This window comes from Aethina tumida, chromosome 4 (genome assembly GCF_024364675.1).
Source record: "Aethina tumida isolate Nest 87 chromosome 4, icAetTumi1.1, whole genome shotgun sequence".
NCBI lineage: Eukaryota > Metazoa > Arthropoda > Insecta > Coleoptera > Nitidulidae > Aethina > Aethina tumida.
In genome coordinates, this window is record NC_065438.1 from 13347478 (window position 1) to 13368212 (window position 20735).

At 29.4% G+C, this 20735-nt stretch overlaps 1 protein-coding gene across 1 annotated transcript in view; it reads right to left on the reverse strand.

The window, feature by feature from the left end:
* LOC109595986 (uncharacterized) overlaps positions 1-20735 on the reverse strand; it is an 80995-nt gene that overhangs the window by 7442 nt on the left and 52818 nt on the right. The window contains exons 2-4 of the mRNA XM_020011435.2: positions 18626-18826; positions 18291-18543; positions 7214-7357 (exon numbers count right to left, since the gene is read on the reverse strand). Of these exons, the coding sequence (XP_019866994.2) occupies positions 7214-7357; positions 18291-18543; positions 18626-18826 (598 nt within the window). The remainder of the gene's footprint in view (positions 1-7213; positions 7358-18290; positions 18544-18625; positions 18827-20735) is intronic.

Here is a 20735-nt window from a genome sequence, read left to right on the forward strand (position 1 = left end):
ATTTTGCGAAATGACGCATCCGAACCGCACCATTCAATACCGACGAAGTGCATCGTAATGCACCTTCCAATTAAACATATGGCCGTCAGTCGAGTGAATCTGTTCAAACCGTTAATCCTGCCAATATTGCCAGTCGTTGCGTTCCGTTCTTCCGCCATGTTTACTTTCTATTGACCGATCCGTTTTGTTGGAAATCAAATGGGAGATTTATCTTTGATAAACATTCTATTCAACGAGTCCGACGTTTTAATTAAACTTCTTCGCCTGTCGCGGCCGGTTTATTGTCCGGGGTCGGCTTTAATCTCGCGACGATGACGGAAAGATGATACATTTTCGGTCACACCAAACAGTAAGTCGCAAGTTTCCGATGAGGAATTGATTTCTCCCGGATTGGATACCAGCTGGGACGTGAATTGTCGGTTGTCACCGCCGGTTGATCCGCATTTTCACCGTGCATTTTCCTTTCTGCGTGGCCATCGAGCCGCGAATTTTAATTATTCATAAGGCGCGAAGCGGCGGAAAACAATTTGCCGCACACATGCGACGTACAGAGGGGCGATCGTCTTTGTTTTTCAATTTTTTATATGACGAGGGTTCGACATGGGGTATTTTTATATTAAGTCGGAATGAACATTCCGTACTACGATCGATGTGCATGCATCGCCCGGTTTGCTATGCGAACGGGCCTGGCGGAAATTCATGCTTCTAGGAACTAGGTTTCGTTTGATAATATTTAAATTGGTACGCCAAAGTTATTGTGCAATGGCGGTTGGTTTGTTTAAGACAAATTTATTTATTATATTGAACAGAATGGATCCAATCTATTAATTAACTATAGAAAGTTTCAGTGACATTAAATGGAATATCGTAAATTTTAGAATTAAGTACAATTAGAAAATCATATTTCTTTTTGTATAAAGTAGTACAAATTTAATGAAGAATCAGTAAATTAACTGACTGAATTGTTTGAAACAGGATTCAACGATATCTAATTATAAATATTTAACTCAGAAACAATTACAATTAGAAAATAAAACACTTATGTTTAAAGCAATCTAATTGTGACTAAATTGTTTAAAATAAAACAACTGCTGTTAATTTTAAGTAAATATTTATTATTACGTTTTAGAAATATTACATTGGAATTTTTGCAAATAAATTCAATTTTTTTTTGAAGTAGTATAAATTTAATTAAAAATCAATAAATTAATTATCTGAATCGTTTGAAATAGATTTATTACATACATCATATTGAGAATGATAAATTTTAAAAATATTTGTAATTAGAAAATTAATTTTTTTTTTGTTTAAAGCAGTATAAATTAATTAAAAATCAATAAAATAACTAACTAAATTGTTTAAAATATAATTAAACATCATTTAATCATAAATTATTATTAATTTATTAATATTTGAGATATTAAATTGAAAGTCATTGATTGTTTAGACATAATTACAAAGAGAAAATAAGACTTCTTTATTTTTATTTAAGAGTTTCAATTTAATTAAAAATCAATAAATAAATAAAGCTACTGAATGTTTGAAACAGAATTATGCATCATTTAATTGTAAAATTTTATTTATCAAAAATAATAAATTTTTGAAATAATTAAAACTTTGTTTAATTAAATATTGATAAACTAACTAATTTTAATATTTTTCACCTGAATTAATCATAAATATTTATTAATTATTAAATATTAGAGATTTACATTGAATATCACAAGCATGAGTAATATTTACAAATAGGAAATAACATTTTATTGTTTAAAACAGTATAATGTTAATAAAAAATCAATAACTAAATTAAATATTATTTAATTAAAAATGTTTTACTAATCAAGATATCAAATTGATTATCATACATACTGGAAATAATACAGTTAAAAAACATGGTTTGTTTAAAGCTGTAAAAATTTTATTAAAAATGAATGAATCAATTAACTGAATTGTCTAAAATAGAACAAAACCCCATTTAATAATAAATATTCACTAATATTTAAATATTAGAGATATTACATTAAAAATCATAATTTTTAAAAATTAGAAAATAAGATGTTTTTTGTTTAAAGAAGTAAAATATAATTAAAAATCAAAAAATTAATTGACAGCATTGATTGAATCAAAATTAAGCACAATTTAATTATAAATATTCACTAACTTTTAATAATTAGAGATATTACATTGAAAATCATAAATATTAGAAATAATTACAACTAAAAATATGACTTTTTATTTAAAGTAGTATAAATTTGTTTAAAAATAAATAAATTAACTAACTGAATTGTTCATAATATAATTAAACTTTATTTAATAATAAAAATTTACTAATTTTAAATATTAGAGATATCACATTGAAAGACCAAAATTTTAGAAACGATTATAATTAGAAAATAAGATATTTTTTGTGTAAAGCAGTATAAAACAATAAAAAATCAAAAAATTAACTAACTGAATTTATTGCAAGAGAATTAAATATCATTTAATAATAGATATTTATTAATTATTAAGTATTAGAGGCATTACACTACACAAAATAATTATCATAAAATTAGACTTTAGTTTTTATTTTTTTAATTTAATTAAAAATCAATAAATTAACTGACTGAATTAAATACCATTTAACTATAAATTTATTTATTTTTAAGTAATAGAGGTATTTCATTGAAAATCATAAATATTAGAACTAATTATAATTAAAAAATATGACTTTTTTATTAAAAATAGTATAAATTTCATTAAAAATCAATAAATTAACTGATTTAATTATTTGAAAGAGAATTAAACACCGTTTAATAATAAATATTTAGTAATTGAAATAATTACAATTGAAAAATGTGATTACATAACTAAAAGCAGTATAAATTTAATCAAAATATATATAAACTAATATTATAATTGTGTTTTAGAGGTATTAAAACCCGAAACAAACGAAAATAAGATACTTTTGTTTAATGTAAGTTTAATTCAAATTTAATAAATTAACAGAGTGGCTTGTTTAAAACTGAAATATAAACTATTTAATTATTAACAAATATTTACAATACATGTAACAAAACCAATTTCAAAATTAATTTAATTAATATAATCTAACAAAGCATAGTTATTTAATTTTGTAAATGTATAAAATCATAACATAAAAGGATTTATATTTCAGCTAAATAAAAATGAGGAAATACTCATTTATACATTTTATCTTTTGAATACAGAATGAGATAATAAAATAAAATAAATGTGGATGGTACTAAAAAAAATTGTGCCGTAGGTCAAACGATTTTTTTTTCTATTTTGTGTGCCTTTGAATTGTGAATTCAATTCGTTCATGATAAAATCATTTAGTTTCAAAGGGAAAAATTTATGTTCCACGTTCGTTTCGTTTTTTGGGGGGTAAATTTTAATTCACATGTACCTCATAAATCGCAGCAATTTTAAAGTACATTTGGTTGCTAACCTTAAACTACCCCGTTACGGTTTTTTTGCCATTCCATGACTTTTTTTAACCTTCCACTAAAGTTAAAGTAATTTTATCTGAAGGTCTAGACTGGCGGTGATAAAAACAGGTCGAATAATCGGGATTACTACGACAAGAATCACACGAGAGAATGGATATTTGCAAGATAAAACAACGGCCTTTTCTAGCATGTCGAGTGATTTTAATAATGAGAATTTATGGTGATAGTAAACATTTTTTAGTCTTTGTCATCCAAGTCATTTTGTATATTGGAACATTTATGTCATATTTCTATCTTAAGTTATTGAATATTAACTCATTCAAATAAATATTCGAATACTCTGTTAAAAAGACGAATGAATATTCTGCTTTCATCTCAGTAAGATCTTACTTGAAGGAAAAACGTTAAAATCCAACGAATACATATTTAATCCAATCGATCCCAGCTCCAACAAACTCAATTCTGAAACATGCATTTCTCACGAAACAAGCCAGATTCGATTTAAATCATGAAAAAAATCTCATAAATTACAAACAACTTCGTTTTATGCAACGTAGTTTTTCCATTTTCCGGCGTCGGCCGTTCTGTTCGCACCGCCGAAACTATCCGACGCCCGTACATTATATGCATAGTTTAAGTTCTCCATGCAAGCCACAATATATTATGCCGTTCCGGACCTGCACAACGGCTTCTCTATTTTATTAAAGATACGACACGGGGTGTCCCATTTTTATTTACCCCGGGAATATTTTAGGGAAATTTTCCTTTACCGTAACGTGTTTTCGGGGGTAAAACGCTTGCCACATGTGAGCCTAATTGCGGGAAGTGGTATTTTTGCAGGAATATCGTCTCGATGTATTTGCATAATATTCTTGGTGTTATAATAAAGTGCGGTGTTTGTTCGTGTTGCTTCACACCCACAAAAGAATTTTAAGGAAATTAGTTCCTTAGAATAAGGTTAAACAGAGAGGTTGTTAAAAGTTTTGAATTTCAGGTCATACTATTTTATTTTAAACAATAAACACATAAAGTTAAAATACCATTAAATATAGGACAAAAATACTCTTCAAATAAGATACCATTCTTTTTATTACAGAAACTAATATTGTATTTAATGTTTACAAAATTGACTGAAATATTTTGTTATGGTGTTTTAAAAATCTATAGATCAACTAACTGAATTCTCTATTCTAAAATTCAGTAATTACTGCTATTACACAAATTTAATTAAAAATCAATAAATTAATTGATTGAATTGTTTAAAACAGAATAAAATACTATTTAATTATAAATATTTATTAAATTTTAATATTACAGATATTATATTATTATATTATAAATAATAAATTTTAGAATCAGTTATAATTATTTAATAAAACTTTTTTGTTTAAAGTAGTGCAAATTTTATTAAAATCAATAAATTAATTGATAATTAAAATTTTTAAAATTAATTACAATTAGAAAATAAGATTTTTTTGTTTAATGCAGTATAAATATATTTAAAAATTCAATAAATGAATTGATTAGATTATTATAGTTAAACACAATTTAATTCTAAATATATATTGATATTTAAGTATTGTATTATATGAAAAATCCTAAATGTTAGGAATAATCAAAATTAGAAAATAAAACTTTTTTATTTAAAGCAGTATACATTTAATTAAAAATCGATAGATAAACAATAAAACCATTTAATTGTAAAAAATCTTTAATTTTTAAGTATTAGAGGTATATACCAATAATCGTATATTTTAGAAATAATAACAATCAGAAAATATTACATTTTTGTTTAATGCAGTATAAATGGGATTAAATATTTGTAATTTAATTGAATGAATTGTTTAAAACAGAATTAAACACTATTTAATTTTAAATAATTAATAATTTTTAAGTATTACAATTTACATTAAAATAATAATTATTAGAATTAATTGCAATTAGAAAAAGGACTTTTTTGTTTCAAGCAATATAAATTTAATTAAAATTAATAAATTAACTGAGTTAGAGGTATTATGCTGATAATCATAAATTTTAGAAATAAACAATTAGATAAATATTTCTTTGTTTAATGCAGTATAAATTTATTTAAAAAAATTAATCAATTAACTGAATTATTTTAAACAGAATTAAACACCATTTAATTGTAAATATTCATTAATATTTAAGTATTACATGTATTACATGGAAAAACATAAATTTTAGAAATATTTAATTAGAAAATAGACTTTCTTATTTAAAAATCAATAAAATAACAATAATAAATTAAAACAGAACTAAACAGTATTTAATTAATTAAAAATAATCAGAAAATACGATTTTTTTGTTTAATGCAGTATAAATGAAATTAAAAATTTATAATTTAATTGAATGAATTGTTTAAAACAAAATTAAATACTATTTAATTTTAAATGTTTATTAATTTTTAAATATTACAAATTCTATATTTATAAAATAAATTTTAGAATTAATTACAATTAGAAAATAAGACTTTTTTGTTTAATACAGCATAAATTTGTTTACAAAATTAATAAATTAATTGCCTGGATTATTTTAAACAGAATTTAATCATAAATATTCATTAATATTTAAGGATTAAATCACTTTTTGAGGTTGTTAAAAGAGTCAACTATTTTATTCTCAAGAAATTAAATTAGTAAGTTGGTTCTAATCGTAAAAAAGAATTGTAAGATAAAATGAACACGTTGGAAAAATTGATAGAAATATTACCAAGGTCTGTACTTGTTCCATTTAAAAATATGAGGGGATAAACTTTGTTCGAGCTCACTCTATTCAAAACTAATCCAATTGTCTGAAACTTTTTGATGTGATATGTTAAAAAAAATTGGCGCTTTTACTAAAATAATATGACATCAAAATTGGGTTAAATTACACATAAATAAGTTATTTTTGAAAATTTAGGCATAAAAGCATTTAAAATTTAATACCACTCCGCATTTTGCAACTAATGCATTTGACCCAGTTTCAGTGATACAGCATCAATTATTAATTTTCCAGAAAAATCGGTTTGCATAAATACAACGTAGTGGCAAAATCAATGTGTAGGTAGTTGGGGATATTATTTATTACATAGGTCTCTATGAGGAGAATTGGAACACGCTTATTGTGACTGCTATATAGGACAATAAATCTAATTAATATGTATAGAAAATTAAATTATGTTTACATATGCGACAGTCTCGATGAAATGGGCGTTAATTCAATGTAAAACTGGTCAATAAACAAAACAATAGTCGAATTCCATGAATAAGGAACGTATTTTTCAATGGTCACTTTGATAAAAATCAATAAATGATATTCAAATGATTAGTCATTGCAGTAGTGGCAGGATATGACTTTTACTGGTCACGAAGTTATGTTTAACCGTACAACAAAAGTCGTAGTCAAACTGTGGAGTGGCTGGAAATAGGGGTAAAGTAGTTTATTGCCGACAAAGCGTTCGTTCCCGAAGTTAAAAATCAAGTTAAACGTTTAATTCGATCAGAGTTTCTAACTATCTTGATGTGGGCATCGTCCTACTGTTTGCTTGCAAAGTTAAATTAACTCTGAAACTGCTGATAAAGGTTCCCGTTACCGATATTCTCTTGCACCATGATCAAACACCGAAGACCACAATAAGTATTTTAATATCTTAAAAGGGGTTCATCCAGCCACACTTTTTATCAATATTAACCACCTCGTCCCATTGTTGGGGTGGAGAGGCAGTCTTGGGGGATTTGTAGCTGAGCAAATGTACTTACGTGATAGTCTATTGTCGAGCGTCGGATTCTCCCAGTCCTCGTCCCGAGGCGTCCATTCGCGACGCCTCATCACCGGCTCCGACGTCTCCTGTCTGCTGGAGGCGGTGCTCACGCTGTCTGTCACGTTCAGTCGCTGGCCCATTGCTGCAACAAAAATCAAACACCATCAATATTATTCGGCCGGATAAAAGCGTCTGACGGGAATAGCTTTCGCAGAATCGAATTCGAAGGCTCTTAAAGATTTGATTAAAAGCACGGTTCCGTTGCTTTTTTAAAAGTTGCAGGTGTTCCATCAACCTGCCACTTAAAAATAACTCAAGAACGAACATTCTGTATACTACACTGTTCCAAGAAATTAATGCATCACACCAATAATTGATTATTACTAATATTTTCTGAAAACGAGAAATGTATATATATTTAACAATAGATTTTTATTTATAATTGTTACAAAAAATTTAAAAAAAAAAAACGTTTTTCTAAAAAAGTTAAAAATTAACAAAATGTTTATAAAAAATAAAGTTTGAACTTAATATTTCCACCTTTATTACGAATGACAGCCTCACATCTTCTGTTCACACTCAAAATCTGGGTTCGAATTTCATTTTGGTCCAAATTCTTCCAAACTTCGAATAGAAGTCGAAGACTCTCCACATCCTTTAAGTTATTCGAACTTTTAGGAAGTCTTCCAAGAATGTCCCACATATGTTCTAGTGGGTTAAAGTCTGGACTGTGAGCTGGCCAGGCCATAACTTTAATTTAGCAAATTAAATTCATATATGGGGGCTTCAAAGTTAATACAAACAATGTACTATTTACTTAAATAGAAAAAAATATTTATAAAACTATTGGTGGCACGTTAATTTGTTGGAACAGTGTATATCTGAGCCGACAGTTTGAATGGGGATCGATTCGTTATGCTTCGGACTGGAATTAAATTAGCACATCCATTGTAAAATCATAAATTGAGTTTTCGGTACACACTTCCTGAATCGCTCTTTGTAGTTTCGGCGGCGTCCCAGGAGGACCAAGAAACTTTGCCAGATCCATTATATTCTGGGGACGAATCCGCAAAAACCCCTTCAATACATAAAAAACTGTTATTTTTTTGCAACAAACCACAAATTCGAGGCACTCTAACAATAAGTATAACACAAAGTGTCCCTGGAGGAGTCGAAAAATTTAACTCTTTGTGTATTGTGCAAAGTTTCAGGAAACGTGGGTTTCGAAAAATTGTGTGTAGTAAATAACAGCTGCGGTGCTCCAAATGGATTATCGAAATTATGGCAGGAAAAAATCGTATCCGCACATGAGTTCACATATGTTATCAGAACAAATTGTTAAATGCAACGACAATAACGACCATAAATAAATTAATCGACGTTAATTACTGATAACGCCGGAGACAAAAGACGTTAAGCACTTTATTAGCGGGGACTCGTAAGACCGTGAAAAGTTTAAACGGCCACGATCATAAAAATTGACATTTTATAATTCAGTGACCTTTACGATTATTAAAAACGAAGCGTTAGCATTAGATAAGGAACGTTGGTTGTATTTATTTACATTGGAACGTCGAACCATATACGGATAATAGAATAGTAGGAATTGGATTTGATGTAGTTTAATTTGTAATGTGTTATGGGCAATGAAAATGTGATTAATTTTAATCTAATGTTCTTTCATTAAATACAGTCCAATATATCCAATTGTATTGTTGATGGTAACTTTCCACAGAATTCCGCATCATCTCTTCTCCTTTTGAAAACAATTAATAAACCAAAGACAAAACTCATTAAAAATTAACTCCTTCCCCAAAGACAAGGCACAAAATCAATTAGGCAAATCCCTTACTGTTTCCTGATGGTGGGACCCTTCCACGCCTTCAAACAACGCAGTACATAATGTGTCAATTTGCAAATGTCTCTCAGTGTCGAGACAAGCCTGCTAACGCCCCAGTTCTGAATCGGGATAATTAGGCGGACGATAAAATCGATGGGACGTGATACGTGCCTCAAACACTCTTCAATAGTTCGAATACCCTTCGGGAAATGGAAAGACTTATGGAAGACTTGATGAGGATGGTTTGGCAGTTAGAGTGCTGTCAGATTTTATACCGAGTATCTGATATTGCTGATGATTTTTTATTCCAAAATTGCTTCTATAACCTTCCCTTTCTAAAATTTACTCTTATGAAATTAACTTCTTTCACACAAAACAAGACTCATACAAAATTAATTAGGCAAACCTTCACTGCTTCCTGGTAGAGCACTCAGCCTTCAAACAACTCACTAGATAATGTAAATTTGTAAATGTTTCTCAGTGTTGAGACAAGCGAGAAAGCATCCCTGTTGTGACTCGGGATAATTAGATGGACGATAAAATCGATGAGACGTGATACGTGCCTTAAATAGTCTCCAATGGTTCGAATACCCAGCGGGATAGGGAAAAAGATTTATGGAGGGCATGATTAGAATTGTTTGGTGGTTAGACTACTGTCAGATATTAAGCTGAGTATCTTGTATTGTTGATGATTTCTATCCCCAAAATCAAAGACCAAATTAACTGTAAATTACTTATAAGAAATTAGCTCAATTCCTCTAAAACTAAGACGAATCTCTCACAAAATCAATTGAGCAAATCCCTCACCGTTTTCTGATAGTGGCACCCTTACCCCATAATGTGTAAATTTGTAAATATTTCCTAGTGTCGAGACAAGCCTACAAAGTTCTGAATGGGGATGACTAAATGAACAATAAAATTGATAGTAAGAGATATGAACTTCTATAACTCTTCAGTGGTTCGAATACCCAATGGGAAATGGAAAAGATTAAGGAGGACTTGATGAGGATGGTTTGACGAGTTTCTGATATTGATTATGATTTCTTATCCCAAAGTGACTTCTAATAAATCAAAGACAAAATTGACTGTAACATAAATTACTCATAAAAAATTAGCTCCTTTCCCCCAAAACAGAAACGACAAACAAATTTTATCAATAATAAATATTGTTGATGATTTCTTATCCAGAATAACTTCCATCAAATCCTTTCTCTTTCTGAAAACACCTAATAAGCCGAAAACCAAATTAATTGTAAATCACTCATAAGAAATTAGCTCCTATCCACCAAAACAAAGACAAGCCTCATACAAAATCAATTAGGCAAATCCCTCACCGTTCCCCGGTTGTGGCGCCCTTTCCACGCCTTCAACAACTCACTAGGTAACGTACGAATTTGCAAATGCCCCCAATGTCGAGACAAGTATGTAAACACCTCAATTCAGAATCGACATAATGAGACACACAATAATAAAATCAATAGGACGTGATACGTCCAATAGTTCGAATGCCCAATGGGCCATCAAAAAGATTTATGGAGGACTTGATGAGGATTGTTCGGCGCTTAGACTGCTGTCAGATTTTATGCCGAGTATCTGCATACCAATGCAAACACTTCACACTTTTATGGAAGTTGCATGCATGGGAAAATATAGATTACGTGTACAGTTTTTTTTGCATTCATCGAGTGCAATGTTGGTGAGGGGTATTGCGGTTGAAAGTTTTCTCCTTATCTCGGTTTATGGAATGGAATTGAATGTCATTGTTGTACTTTCTGCACTTTCTTTTACTGCTCAATAAACAATACAGTTGCTATAAACAGTTGTCGCTTGTATTGATTAATATAACTGATCAATTATTACTTCAAAACAGTTAGATTTGTATCGCAGTAAATCATTTAATGTCATATAGATAATTGTTCACTGTAATTGTGGGTAATTTAAGATATAATGTTTAATTAAGTTGAAATAGATTGCGGTACATTAACACGATTCAGGATGAAATAAGTAGGTGATAATATCTAGATATAATTTGCAACGACCACATTAAAATATTAATTGCACATTATAAGTAACATATTGTTCGTTGATGGAAAGTGGGACTTTGTTTCCATTATCTGTTGTAAGATTTCTTATAAACGGAGCTAATATTGAAATTTGGAAGGTTAAGCATTTTAGGAAAAATAATACTTTACTACAAATGGATACTAGAGAAAGGTTGAAATCAACAAAAGGAACCAAGAGACCCGATTTCTCTTCCTTTTATAGAACAGATAATAAATGAATCAAATTGTCAAAATAATTTAAGGTGGACTGCAACTTTTAGCCCTGTATGGGGGTGATTCAAAACATTTTTAAATAATGAATATAAAATTTTATTTTCTCTTTTTTGCTTCGATTATCCATCTTTAATTTTAAATTAAATTTTTATAGCTATTATGATTAGACAAACAATTTTTCTAAATTATAATCAATTTGTCAAATTTTCGAAAAAAATTAATAACTCAAAATCTATTGATTTTAGGTATCTAACGAATAAATTAGGTAAATCACTTTTTATATTTATTAATTATTTTTTATACTAAAATGTCATAATTAGAAGAACAAATCATGCAATTTTGACTGTATAATTTATTTAAACTCAAAAAAATTGGTGGGTTTACAGACATTTTAATTAGACCATCAAATTGTCAAAAATATTCGAAAAAAATTAACAATTCAAAAACTATTGAATTTAGGTATAGAAAATGGTATAGCTATTTTATTTGTATATATATGTAGAATTTAAAAGTCCTAAAATATACAGGGTGTTTCATTGAAAATTTGATGTCCCTTTCGGAGAAACCATAAATGAATATATTTCTAAGTTAATTGAAAAAAATAGTTTAAGTTAATATTTAATTATTTCAAATCAATATTTTCTTCCGATCTTCATAAATATCTAACAAATAAATTAGGTGAATCATCCTGTATATTTATTAATTATTTTTTATACTAAAATGTGATAATAACAGTGTAATTTATTTATATTTCAGTGTCAAAATTGGTGGCTTTACAGACATTTTAATTAGACCATCAAACTGTCAAAAATTTTCGAAAAAAAATTAATAACTCAAAAACTATTAATTTTAGATATAGGAAATGATATAACCATTAATATTTGCATATAAATATAGAATTTAAAGTCCAAAAATATACAGGGTGTTCCATTGAACATTTGATATCTCTTTCGGAGAAACCAGAAATGAATGTTTTTTCTAAGTAACTTGAAAAATCACTCCGTATATTTATTAATTATACTAAAATGTGATAATTAGAAGACCAACTTATGCAATTTTAACTGTATAATTTATTTATATTCCTGTGTCAAAATTGGTGGCTTTACAGACATTTTAATTAGACCATCAAACTGAAAAAAATTTTCGAAAAAAAAAAAATTAATAACTCAAAAACTATTGATTTTAGATATAGGAAATGGTATAGCCATTAATATTTGCATATATATATATATATATATATATATATATATATATATATATATATATATATATGTATATATATATATGTAGAATTTAAAGTCCAAAAAATATACAGGGTGTTCCATTGAAAATTTGATGTTCCTTTCGGAGAAACCAGAAAAGAATGTTTTTTCTAAATAAATTGAAAAATCACCCTGTATATTTATTAATTATACTAAAATGTGATAATTAGAAGACCTAATTATGCAATTTTAACTGTATAAACTATTTATATTTATATATATATATATATATGGGTGTTCCATTGAACATTTGATGACCTTTTGGGAGAAACCAAAAATTAAATAAATTAAAAAAAGTAGTTTAAATCAATATATAATTGTTATTTTTCAAACCTTCTTCCAATCTCCATAAATATGCAACGAATAAATTAGGTGAATAACTCTGTATTTTTATTAATTATTTTTTTATACTAAAATGTGACAATGAGAAGAACAAATTATGCAATTTTAAATGTAAAATTTATATTGATATACACAGATAATAAATATTAGGAAAGAAATTTTACAATATTTATGATTTTACCCATGATGTTATTAACGGTTATTACCTCCACTTAAACTAAGATATTTAACTAATAATGTAACACTTATCAATTATAGCATGTAAATTTATATTATCTAATTATCCATGTATGTATGTAACTACATACCAACCACACAATATCCTTAATTATTAATTACAACCAATTAATAAGTACATAATTATATATTTATATGAATTTATTAGATTATAACCAATTAGATGTAATCTCTTTTGTTCACAATTCTAAACCTGGTTGTTTTGGTTTAGAAAATTTGAATGCATTCATTCCAGCAAATTAGTGCTTTGCACGGATTTATAATTGAGATTACAAACCCCAACCTGAGCAGAACTAAAATTTCCACGCCGTTATAGAAAATTTAATAACTGGCACTAAAATATTGGAGCCGTCTCCCCTATAAAAGCCACTCGGAATAATTCCAAAGTAGTTGGAGCATTCAATTCGTTACAAACCCCCCCGTTACCTTCGTAATCCACTTCGGCCGTTTACCGCAATTTGTCGCGCGGAATGCTCCATGAAAATTTCAAAAGTGCATTTTCGCAACCAGCCGAACCGGGCTCGCGCCCCATTATCAACCCGTCACTCCGGGGTTTTATCTCGTCTGGCGGCATAATTCGCAATATCTGATTGCGGCGGCAATGTAGTTATAGATTCTTGGGGGACTCTGCGACGGTGGCACACTGCAACGCGAAATATTTTTCCCAGTTTCCCATTAGCAGTCGCGCCAAATCGATCCGGGACCGGAGTGGGATGATGCAGCATCAAACCGCTCGCACCCTGATACGAACTTTAACAGACGGAACGTTCATCTGTGTTGGGATTGATTTTAAAACACTCTCGGATTGTTCCTGCAAATCCAGTTTGTTTATTCAACTTCTCCCATATAAAAGTTTTCTTCAGGAGTAACAAGTTTTTTCATCAAATGATGATAACTTAGGACATGTTGACTCTGGGACAAGACAAAGAGATTTAAAAATGAGATTAAAGGACGGAAATTAACGTTGATTTTAGGTTTCAAACGAGGGTGAGTTGGAGCAACAATGAAGGAATCAATTAAAAATACAGCAAGTGAAACGAAGGCTTTGATGGTCTCATTATCAACTCCTTTCGTTTTGTTTCATACCTCGTCTGGGTCTATTCAGAATACCATTTTCATTCATACTTTAATAGACTTGCAAAAAACGATCCGTAATTGAAAACCGATTTGAAAAAGGTTAATGGAAGTTTAGTGTCAGGCATTTTATTCATTTTAATAGTGAAAATAATTACTATGAATGTTTTGATAATTGAATGGTTTTTAAGTAGTTGTAGAGTTGAATCCGGACTAGTTCTGAAAGATTGATTAATTAATTAGAAGTTTACATCTGCCAGAAGAATCAAGAGAACTTCTTACAATTTAAATAACAAGGGAATTATGTGCAGAAGATTTCAAATTTATGAAATACAACTCTAACAGATGTAACATTCATCTGTGTCACGATTGATCTTAAAACACTCTCGGATTGTCCCTACAAATCCAATTTGTACATTCGTCTCCTCCCTCTAAAGCTTTCCTTCGTTCAAGAGTAACAGGTTTTTTCTTCAAATGATGATAACTTAGGACATGCTGACCCTTGGACAAGACAAAGAGATTTAAAAATGAGATTAAAGGACGTAAATTAACGTTGATTTTAGGTTTCAAACGAGGGTGAGTTGGAGCAACAATGAAGAAATCAATTAAAAATACAGCAAGTGAAACGAAGGCTTTGATGGTCTCATTATCAACTCCTTTCGTTTTGTTTCATACCTCGTCTGGGTCTATTCAGAATACCATTTTCATTCATACTTTAATAGAGTTGGATAGAGACTTGCAAAAAACCGTCCGTAATTGAAAACCGATTTGAAAAAGGTTAATGGAACTTTAGTGTCAGACATTTTATTCACTTTAATAGTGAGTGAATAATTACTATGAATGTTTTGATAATTGAGTTGTTTTTAAGTAGTTGTAGAGTTGAATCCGGGCTAGTTCTGAAAGATTGATTAATTAATTAGAAGTTTACTTTTTCCAGAAGAATGGAGAGAACTCCTTAGAATATAAATAACAAGGGAATTATGTGCAGAAGATTTCAGATTCATAGAATATAACTCTAACAGATGGAACATTCATCTGTATCACGATTGATCTTAAAACACTCTCGGATTGTCCTTACAAATCCAATTTTTACATTCGTCTCCTCCCTCTAAAGTTTTCTTTCCTTCAAGAGTAACAGGTTTTTTCATCAAATGATGATAACTTAGGACATGTTGACTCTTGGACAAGACAAAGAGATTCAAAAATGAGATTAAAGGACGGAAATTAAGGTTGATTTTAGGTTTTAAACGAGGGCGAGTTGGAGCAACAATGAAGGAATCAATTAAAAATACAGCAAGTGAAACGAAGGCTTTGATGGTCTCATTATGAACTCCTTTCGTTTTGTTTCAATACCTCGTCTGGGTCTATTCAGAGTACCATTTTCATTCATACTTTAATAGACTTGCAAAAAACGATCCGTAATTGAAAACCGATTTGAAAAAGGTTAATGGAAGTTTAGTGTCAGGCATTTTATTCATTTTAATAGTGAAAATAATTACTATGAATGTTTTGATAATTGAATGGTTTTTAAGTAGTTGTAGAGTTGAATCCGAACTAGTTCTGAAAGATTGATTAATTAATTAGAAGTTTACATCTGCCAGAAGAATCAAGAGAACTTCTTACAATTTAAATAACAAGGGAATTATGTGCAGAAGATTTCAAATTTATGAAATACAACTCTAACAGATGTAACATTCATCTGTGTCACGATTGATCTTAAAACACTCTCGGATTGTCCCTACAAATCCAATTTGTACATTCGTCTCCTCCCTCTAAAGCTTTCCTTCGTTCAAGAGTAACAGGTTTTTTCTTCAAATGATGATAACTTAGGACATGCTGACCCTTGGACAAGACAAAGAGATTTAAAAATGAGATTAAAGGACGGAAATTAACGTTGATTTTAGGTTTCAAACGAGGGTGAGTTGGAGCAACAATGAAGAAATCAATTAAAAATACAGCAAGTGAAACGAAGGCTTTGATGGTCTCATTATCAACTCCTTTCGTTTTGTTTCATACCTCGTCTGGGTCTATTCAGAATACCATTTTCATTCATACTTTAATAGAGTTGGATAGAGACTTGCAAAAAACCGTCTGTAATTGAAAACCGATTTGAAAAAGGTTAATGGAAGTTTAGTGTCAGGCATTTTATTCATTTTAATAGTTAAAATAATAACTATGAATGTTTTGATAATTGAGTTGTTTTTAAGTAGTTGTAGAGTTGAATCCGGGATAGTTCTGAAAGATTGATTAATTAATTAGAAGTTTACTTCCGCCAGAAGAATGGAGAGAACTCCTTAGAATATAAATAACAAGGGAATTATGTGCAGAAGATTTCAGATTCATAGAATATAACTCTAACAGATGGAACATTCATCTGTATCACGATTGATCTTAAAACACTCTCGGATTGTGCCTACAAATCCAATTTGTACATTCGTCTCCTCCCTCTAAAGCTTTCCTTCGTTTAAGAGTAACAGGTTTTCTCTTCAAATGATGATAAGTTAGGACATGTTGACCCTTGGACTAGACAAAGAGATTTAAAAATGAGATTGAAGGACGGAAATTAACGTTGATTTTAGGTTTCAAACGAGGGTGAGTTGGAGCAACAATGAAGGAATCAATTAAAAATACAGCAAGTGAAACGAAGACTTTGATGGTCTCATCATGAACTCCTTTCGTTTTGTTTCATACCTCGTCTGGGTCTATTCAGAATACCATTTTCATTCATACTTTAATAGAGTTGGATCTAGACTTGCAAAAAATCGTCCGTAATTGAAAACCGATTTGAAAAAGGTTAATGGAACTCACTTCACTTTAATAGTGAGAATAATTACTATGAATGTTTTGATAATTGAGTTGTTTTTAGTAGTTGTAGAGTTGAATTCGGGCTAGTTCTGTGAATTTTTCTTCTGCCAGAAGAATGGAGAGAACTTCTTAGAATTTAAATAACGAGGGAATTATGTGCCGAAGATTTCAAATTTATGGAATACAACTCTAACAGATGAAACAATCATCTGTGTCACGATTGATCTTAAAACACTCTCGGATTGTCCCTACAAATCCAATTTGTTCATTCGTCTCCTCCCTCTAAAACTTTCCTTCCTTCAGGAGTAACAGGTTTTTTCATCAAATGATGATAACTTAGGACATGTTGACTCTTGGACAGGACAAAGAGATTTAAAAATGAGATTAAAGGGCAGAAATTAACGTTGATTTTAGGTTTTGAACGAGGGTGAGTTGGAGCAACAATGGAGGAATCAATTAAAAATACAGCAAGTATAACGAAGGCTTTGATGGTCTCATTATGGACTCGTTTTGTTTCAATACCTCGTCTGGGTCTATTCAGAATACCATTTTCATTCATACTTTAATAGACCTGCAAAAAACGATCCGTAATTGAAAACCGATTTGAAAAAGGTTAATGGAAGTATAGTGTCAGGCATTTTATTCATTTTAATAGTGAAAATAATTACTATGAATGTTTTGATAGTTGAGTTGTTTTCAAGAAGTTGTAGAGTTCTGAAAGATTGATTAGCAACTTAATTGGAAGTTTACTTGTGCCCGAAGAATGGAGGGAACTTCTAAGAATTTAAATAACAAGGGAATTATATGCAGAAGATTCCAAATTCACGGAACACAACTTCTTTTAGAAACTCCAGCCTTTGTAAACTGAAAAGTGCAGTAAATATATTTTACATTTATTCCAAATAAAAGCGTTCCTTCTGAAGTATCTCACCGGAAAGCAATAAAATTGGATATTGTACATTTTTATTTATTCTATTTTCGTCATAAACTGCCGACTACGCGGAGTCAATAGTATTTTATGAATTGTCATGGCAAATAAAATACCATAAATAAAAATGTATCAAAGGATTTACAAAATATGGCTCGTTTGATGTATTTTCATATAGTCGACCGTCAGTTGAAACAAATTTATGTGTAGTAAAATTGAAAAATTTTATATTCATAACACCCCTTTTTAAAATATTCGCTTTTATCGAATTTAATAACCCGTTTTTAGTACGAGAAATAATAAATACTCACGTATTTTTTGTCGAGCAGCCAACCACTCGTCCAACGTGTTGGTGATGTTGTTGTTGTCCCTGGGTTTGCCGTCGTGCGAGAACCGAAGGGCCCTCCGACGCTCCTTGCTGGTCAGCATGCACTCCTCCAGCAGCTCAAACCAATCTTCCAAGCCATCGGCCGCCCTCAAGTAAATCTTTCCATCCCTGCCCAACACCAGAGCCACCGTGCTGTAAGTTTTCTTGTTCTCCCATTCCACCCTGTCGACGTCCACCTGAAACGAAACGGGATATGAGATATGTGCACGTATTGCGGGACTTGTCGGAGAGTTTAGCATAGTTTCGCTGTACACTCACCAATTTAACTTTGAACAGGAACTGTCCCATTTCGGATATTCGATCGGACCCGGAAGCCCTCCGGAAACAATGTAGGTAGTCTCTGGTCAGGATGAAATATCTCTCCTTCCATCTGCTGAAGAGCTTATCCCGCTGCTGCCACAAGAGACCCCTTTTGATAGCGTGCGTTGAATCCTTTCCGAAATTCGGAGAAAGGAGTGACTGCAAAAATAATCGGTACTTTAACAAGAGGAGTCGTCAAATATAATCAGAGAGACAAAAATAAATAAGATTTTCCATTAAAATCATTAAATTATAATGTTTTTAACCGCATTTTGTTCAAATTAACCCCAAAAAATATTTACATCAGATAATCGTGTAATTTTAAAGATAGAAATTCAAATTTTAAGACTTTAAAACTGAGTCAAGATGTCAAAAATAAACAAGATTATCCATTAAATATGTTAACTTATTATGTTTCTAACTGTATTTTGTTAAAATTAACTCCAAAAAATATTTAAATTATGTAATGATTGGAATTGTACCATTTTAAATTTAGAGATTCAAATTTTAAGACTTTAAAACTAAGTCGAGGAGTCAAAAATAAACAAATTTGTTCATTACTCATTAATTTATGATATTTTAACCATATTTTATTCAAATTAACACCAAAAAATATTTAAATTAGGTAATTGTTCAATTTGTGTAATTTTAAATATAGAAATTCAAATTTTCGTCTTTAAAACTGAGTTAAGATGTCAAAAATAAACAAGATTGTCCATTAAATATGTTAACTTATTATGTTTCTAACTGTATTTTGTTAAAATTAACTCCCAAAAATATTTAAATTAAGCAACGATTGAATTTGTACCATTTTAAATTTAGAGATTCAAATTTTAAGACTTTAAAACTGAGTCGAGGAGTCAAAAATAAACAAAATTGTCCATTAGTCATTAAATTATGATGTTTTAACCATATTTTGTTCAAATTAACACCAAAAAATATTTACATTAGGTAATTGTTCAATTTGTGTAATTTTAAATATAGAAATTCAAATTTTAGTCTTTAAAACTGAGTCAAGATATCAAAAATAAACAAGATTGTCCATTAAATATGTTAACTTATTATGTTTATAACTGTATTTTGTTAACTTCAAAAAATATTTAAATTATGTAATGATTGAATTTATACCATTTTAAATTTAGAGATTCAAATTTTAAGACTTTAAAACTGAGTTGAGGAGTCAAAAATAAACAAAATTGTCCATTAGTCATTAAATTATGATGTTTTAACCATATTTTGGTCAAATTAACACCAAAAAAATATTTACATTAGGTAATTGTTCAATTTGTGTAATTTTAAATATAGAAATTCAAATTTTAAGTCTTTAAAACTGAGTCAAGATGTCAAAAATAAACAAGATTGACCATTAAATATGTTAACTTATTATGTTTCTAACTGTATTTTGTTAAAATTATCTCCATAAATATTTAAATTAAGTAATGATTGAATATGTCTCATTTTAAATTTAGAGTTTCAAATATTAAGAGTTTAAAACTGAGTCGAGGAGTCAAAAATAAACAAAATTGTTCATTAGTTATTAAATTATGATATTTTAGCCATATTTTATTCAAATTAACACCAAAAAATATTTACATTAGGTAATTGTTCAATTTGTGTCATTTTAAATAAAGAAATTCAAATTTTCGTCTTTAAAACTGAGTTAAGATGTCAAAAATAAACAAGATTGACCATTAAATATGTTAACTTATTATATTTCTAACTGTATTTTGTTAAAATTATCTCCATAAATATTTAAATTAAGTAATGATTGAAGTTGTAGTTTTAGGACTTCAAAACTGAATCAGGGATTGACTTCAAAAGAATAATCGGTACTTTAACAAGAGCAGTCATCAAATATAGAGGTGGAAGTGTAATGTGTTAGGGTGGTATTATGATTGGTGAAAAGACTCCTGTGATTCCCATTACACAGTCACCAAGCGGTCAAAGATTTGGTGGTGCAACCGAAATTCGGAGAAAAGAGTGAGTGCAAAAAAATAATCGGTACTTTAACAAGAGGAAGTCTAATTTGTAGAGGTCAACGATAACGCGGAACACGTAGCTATTTATG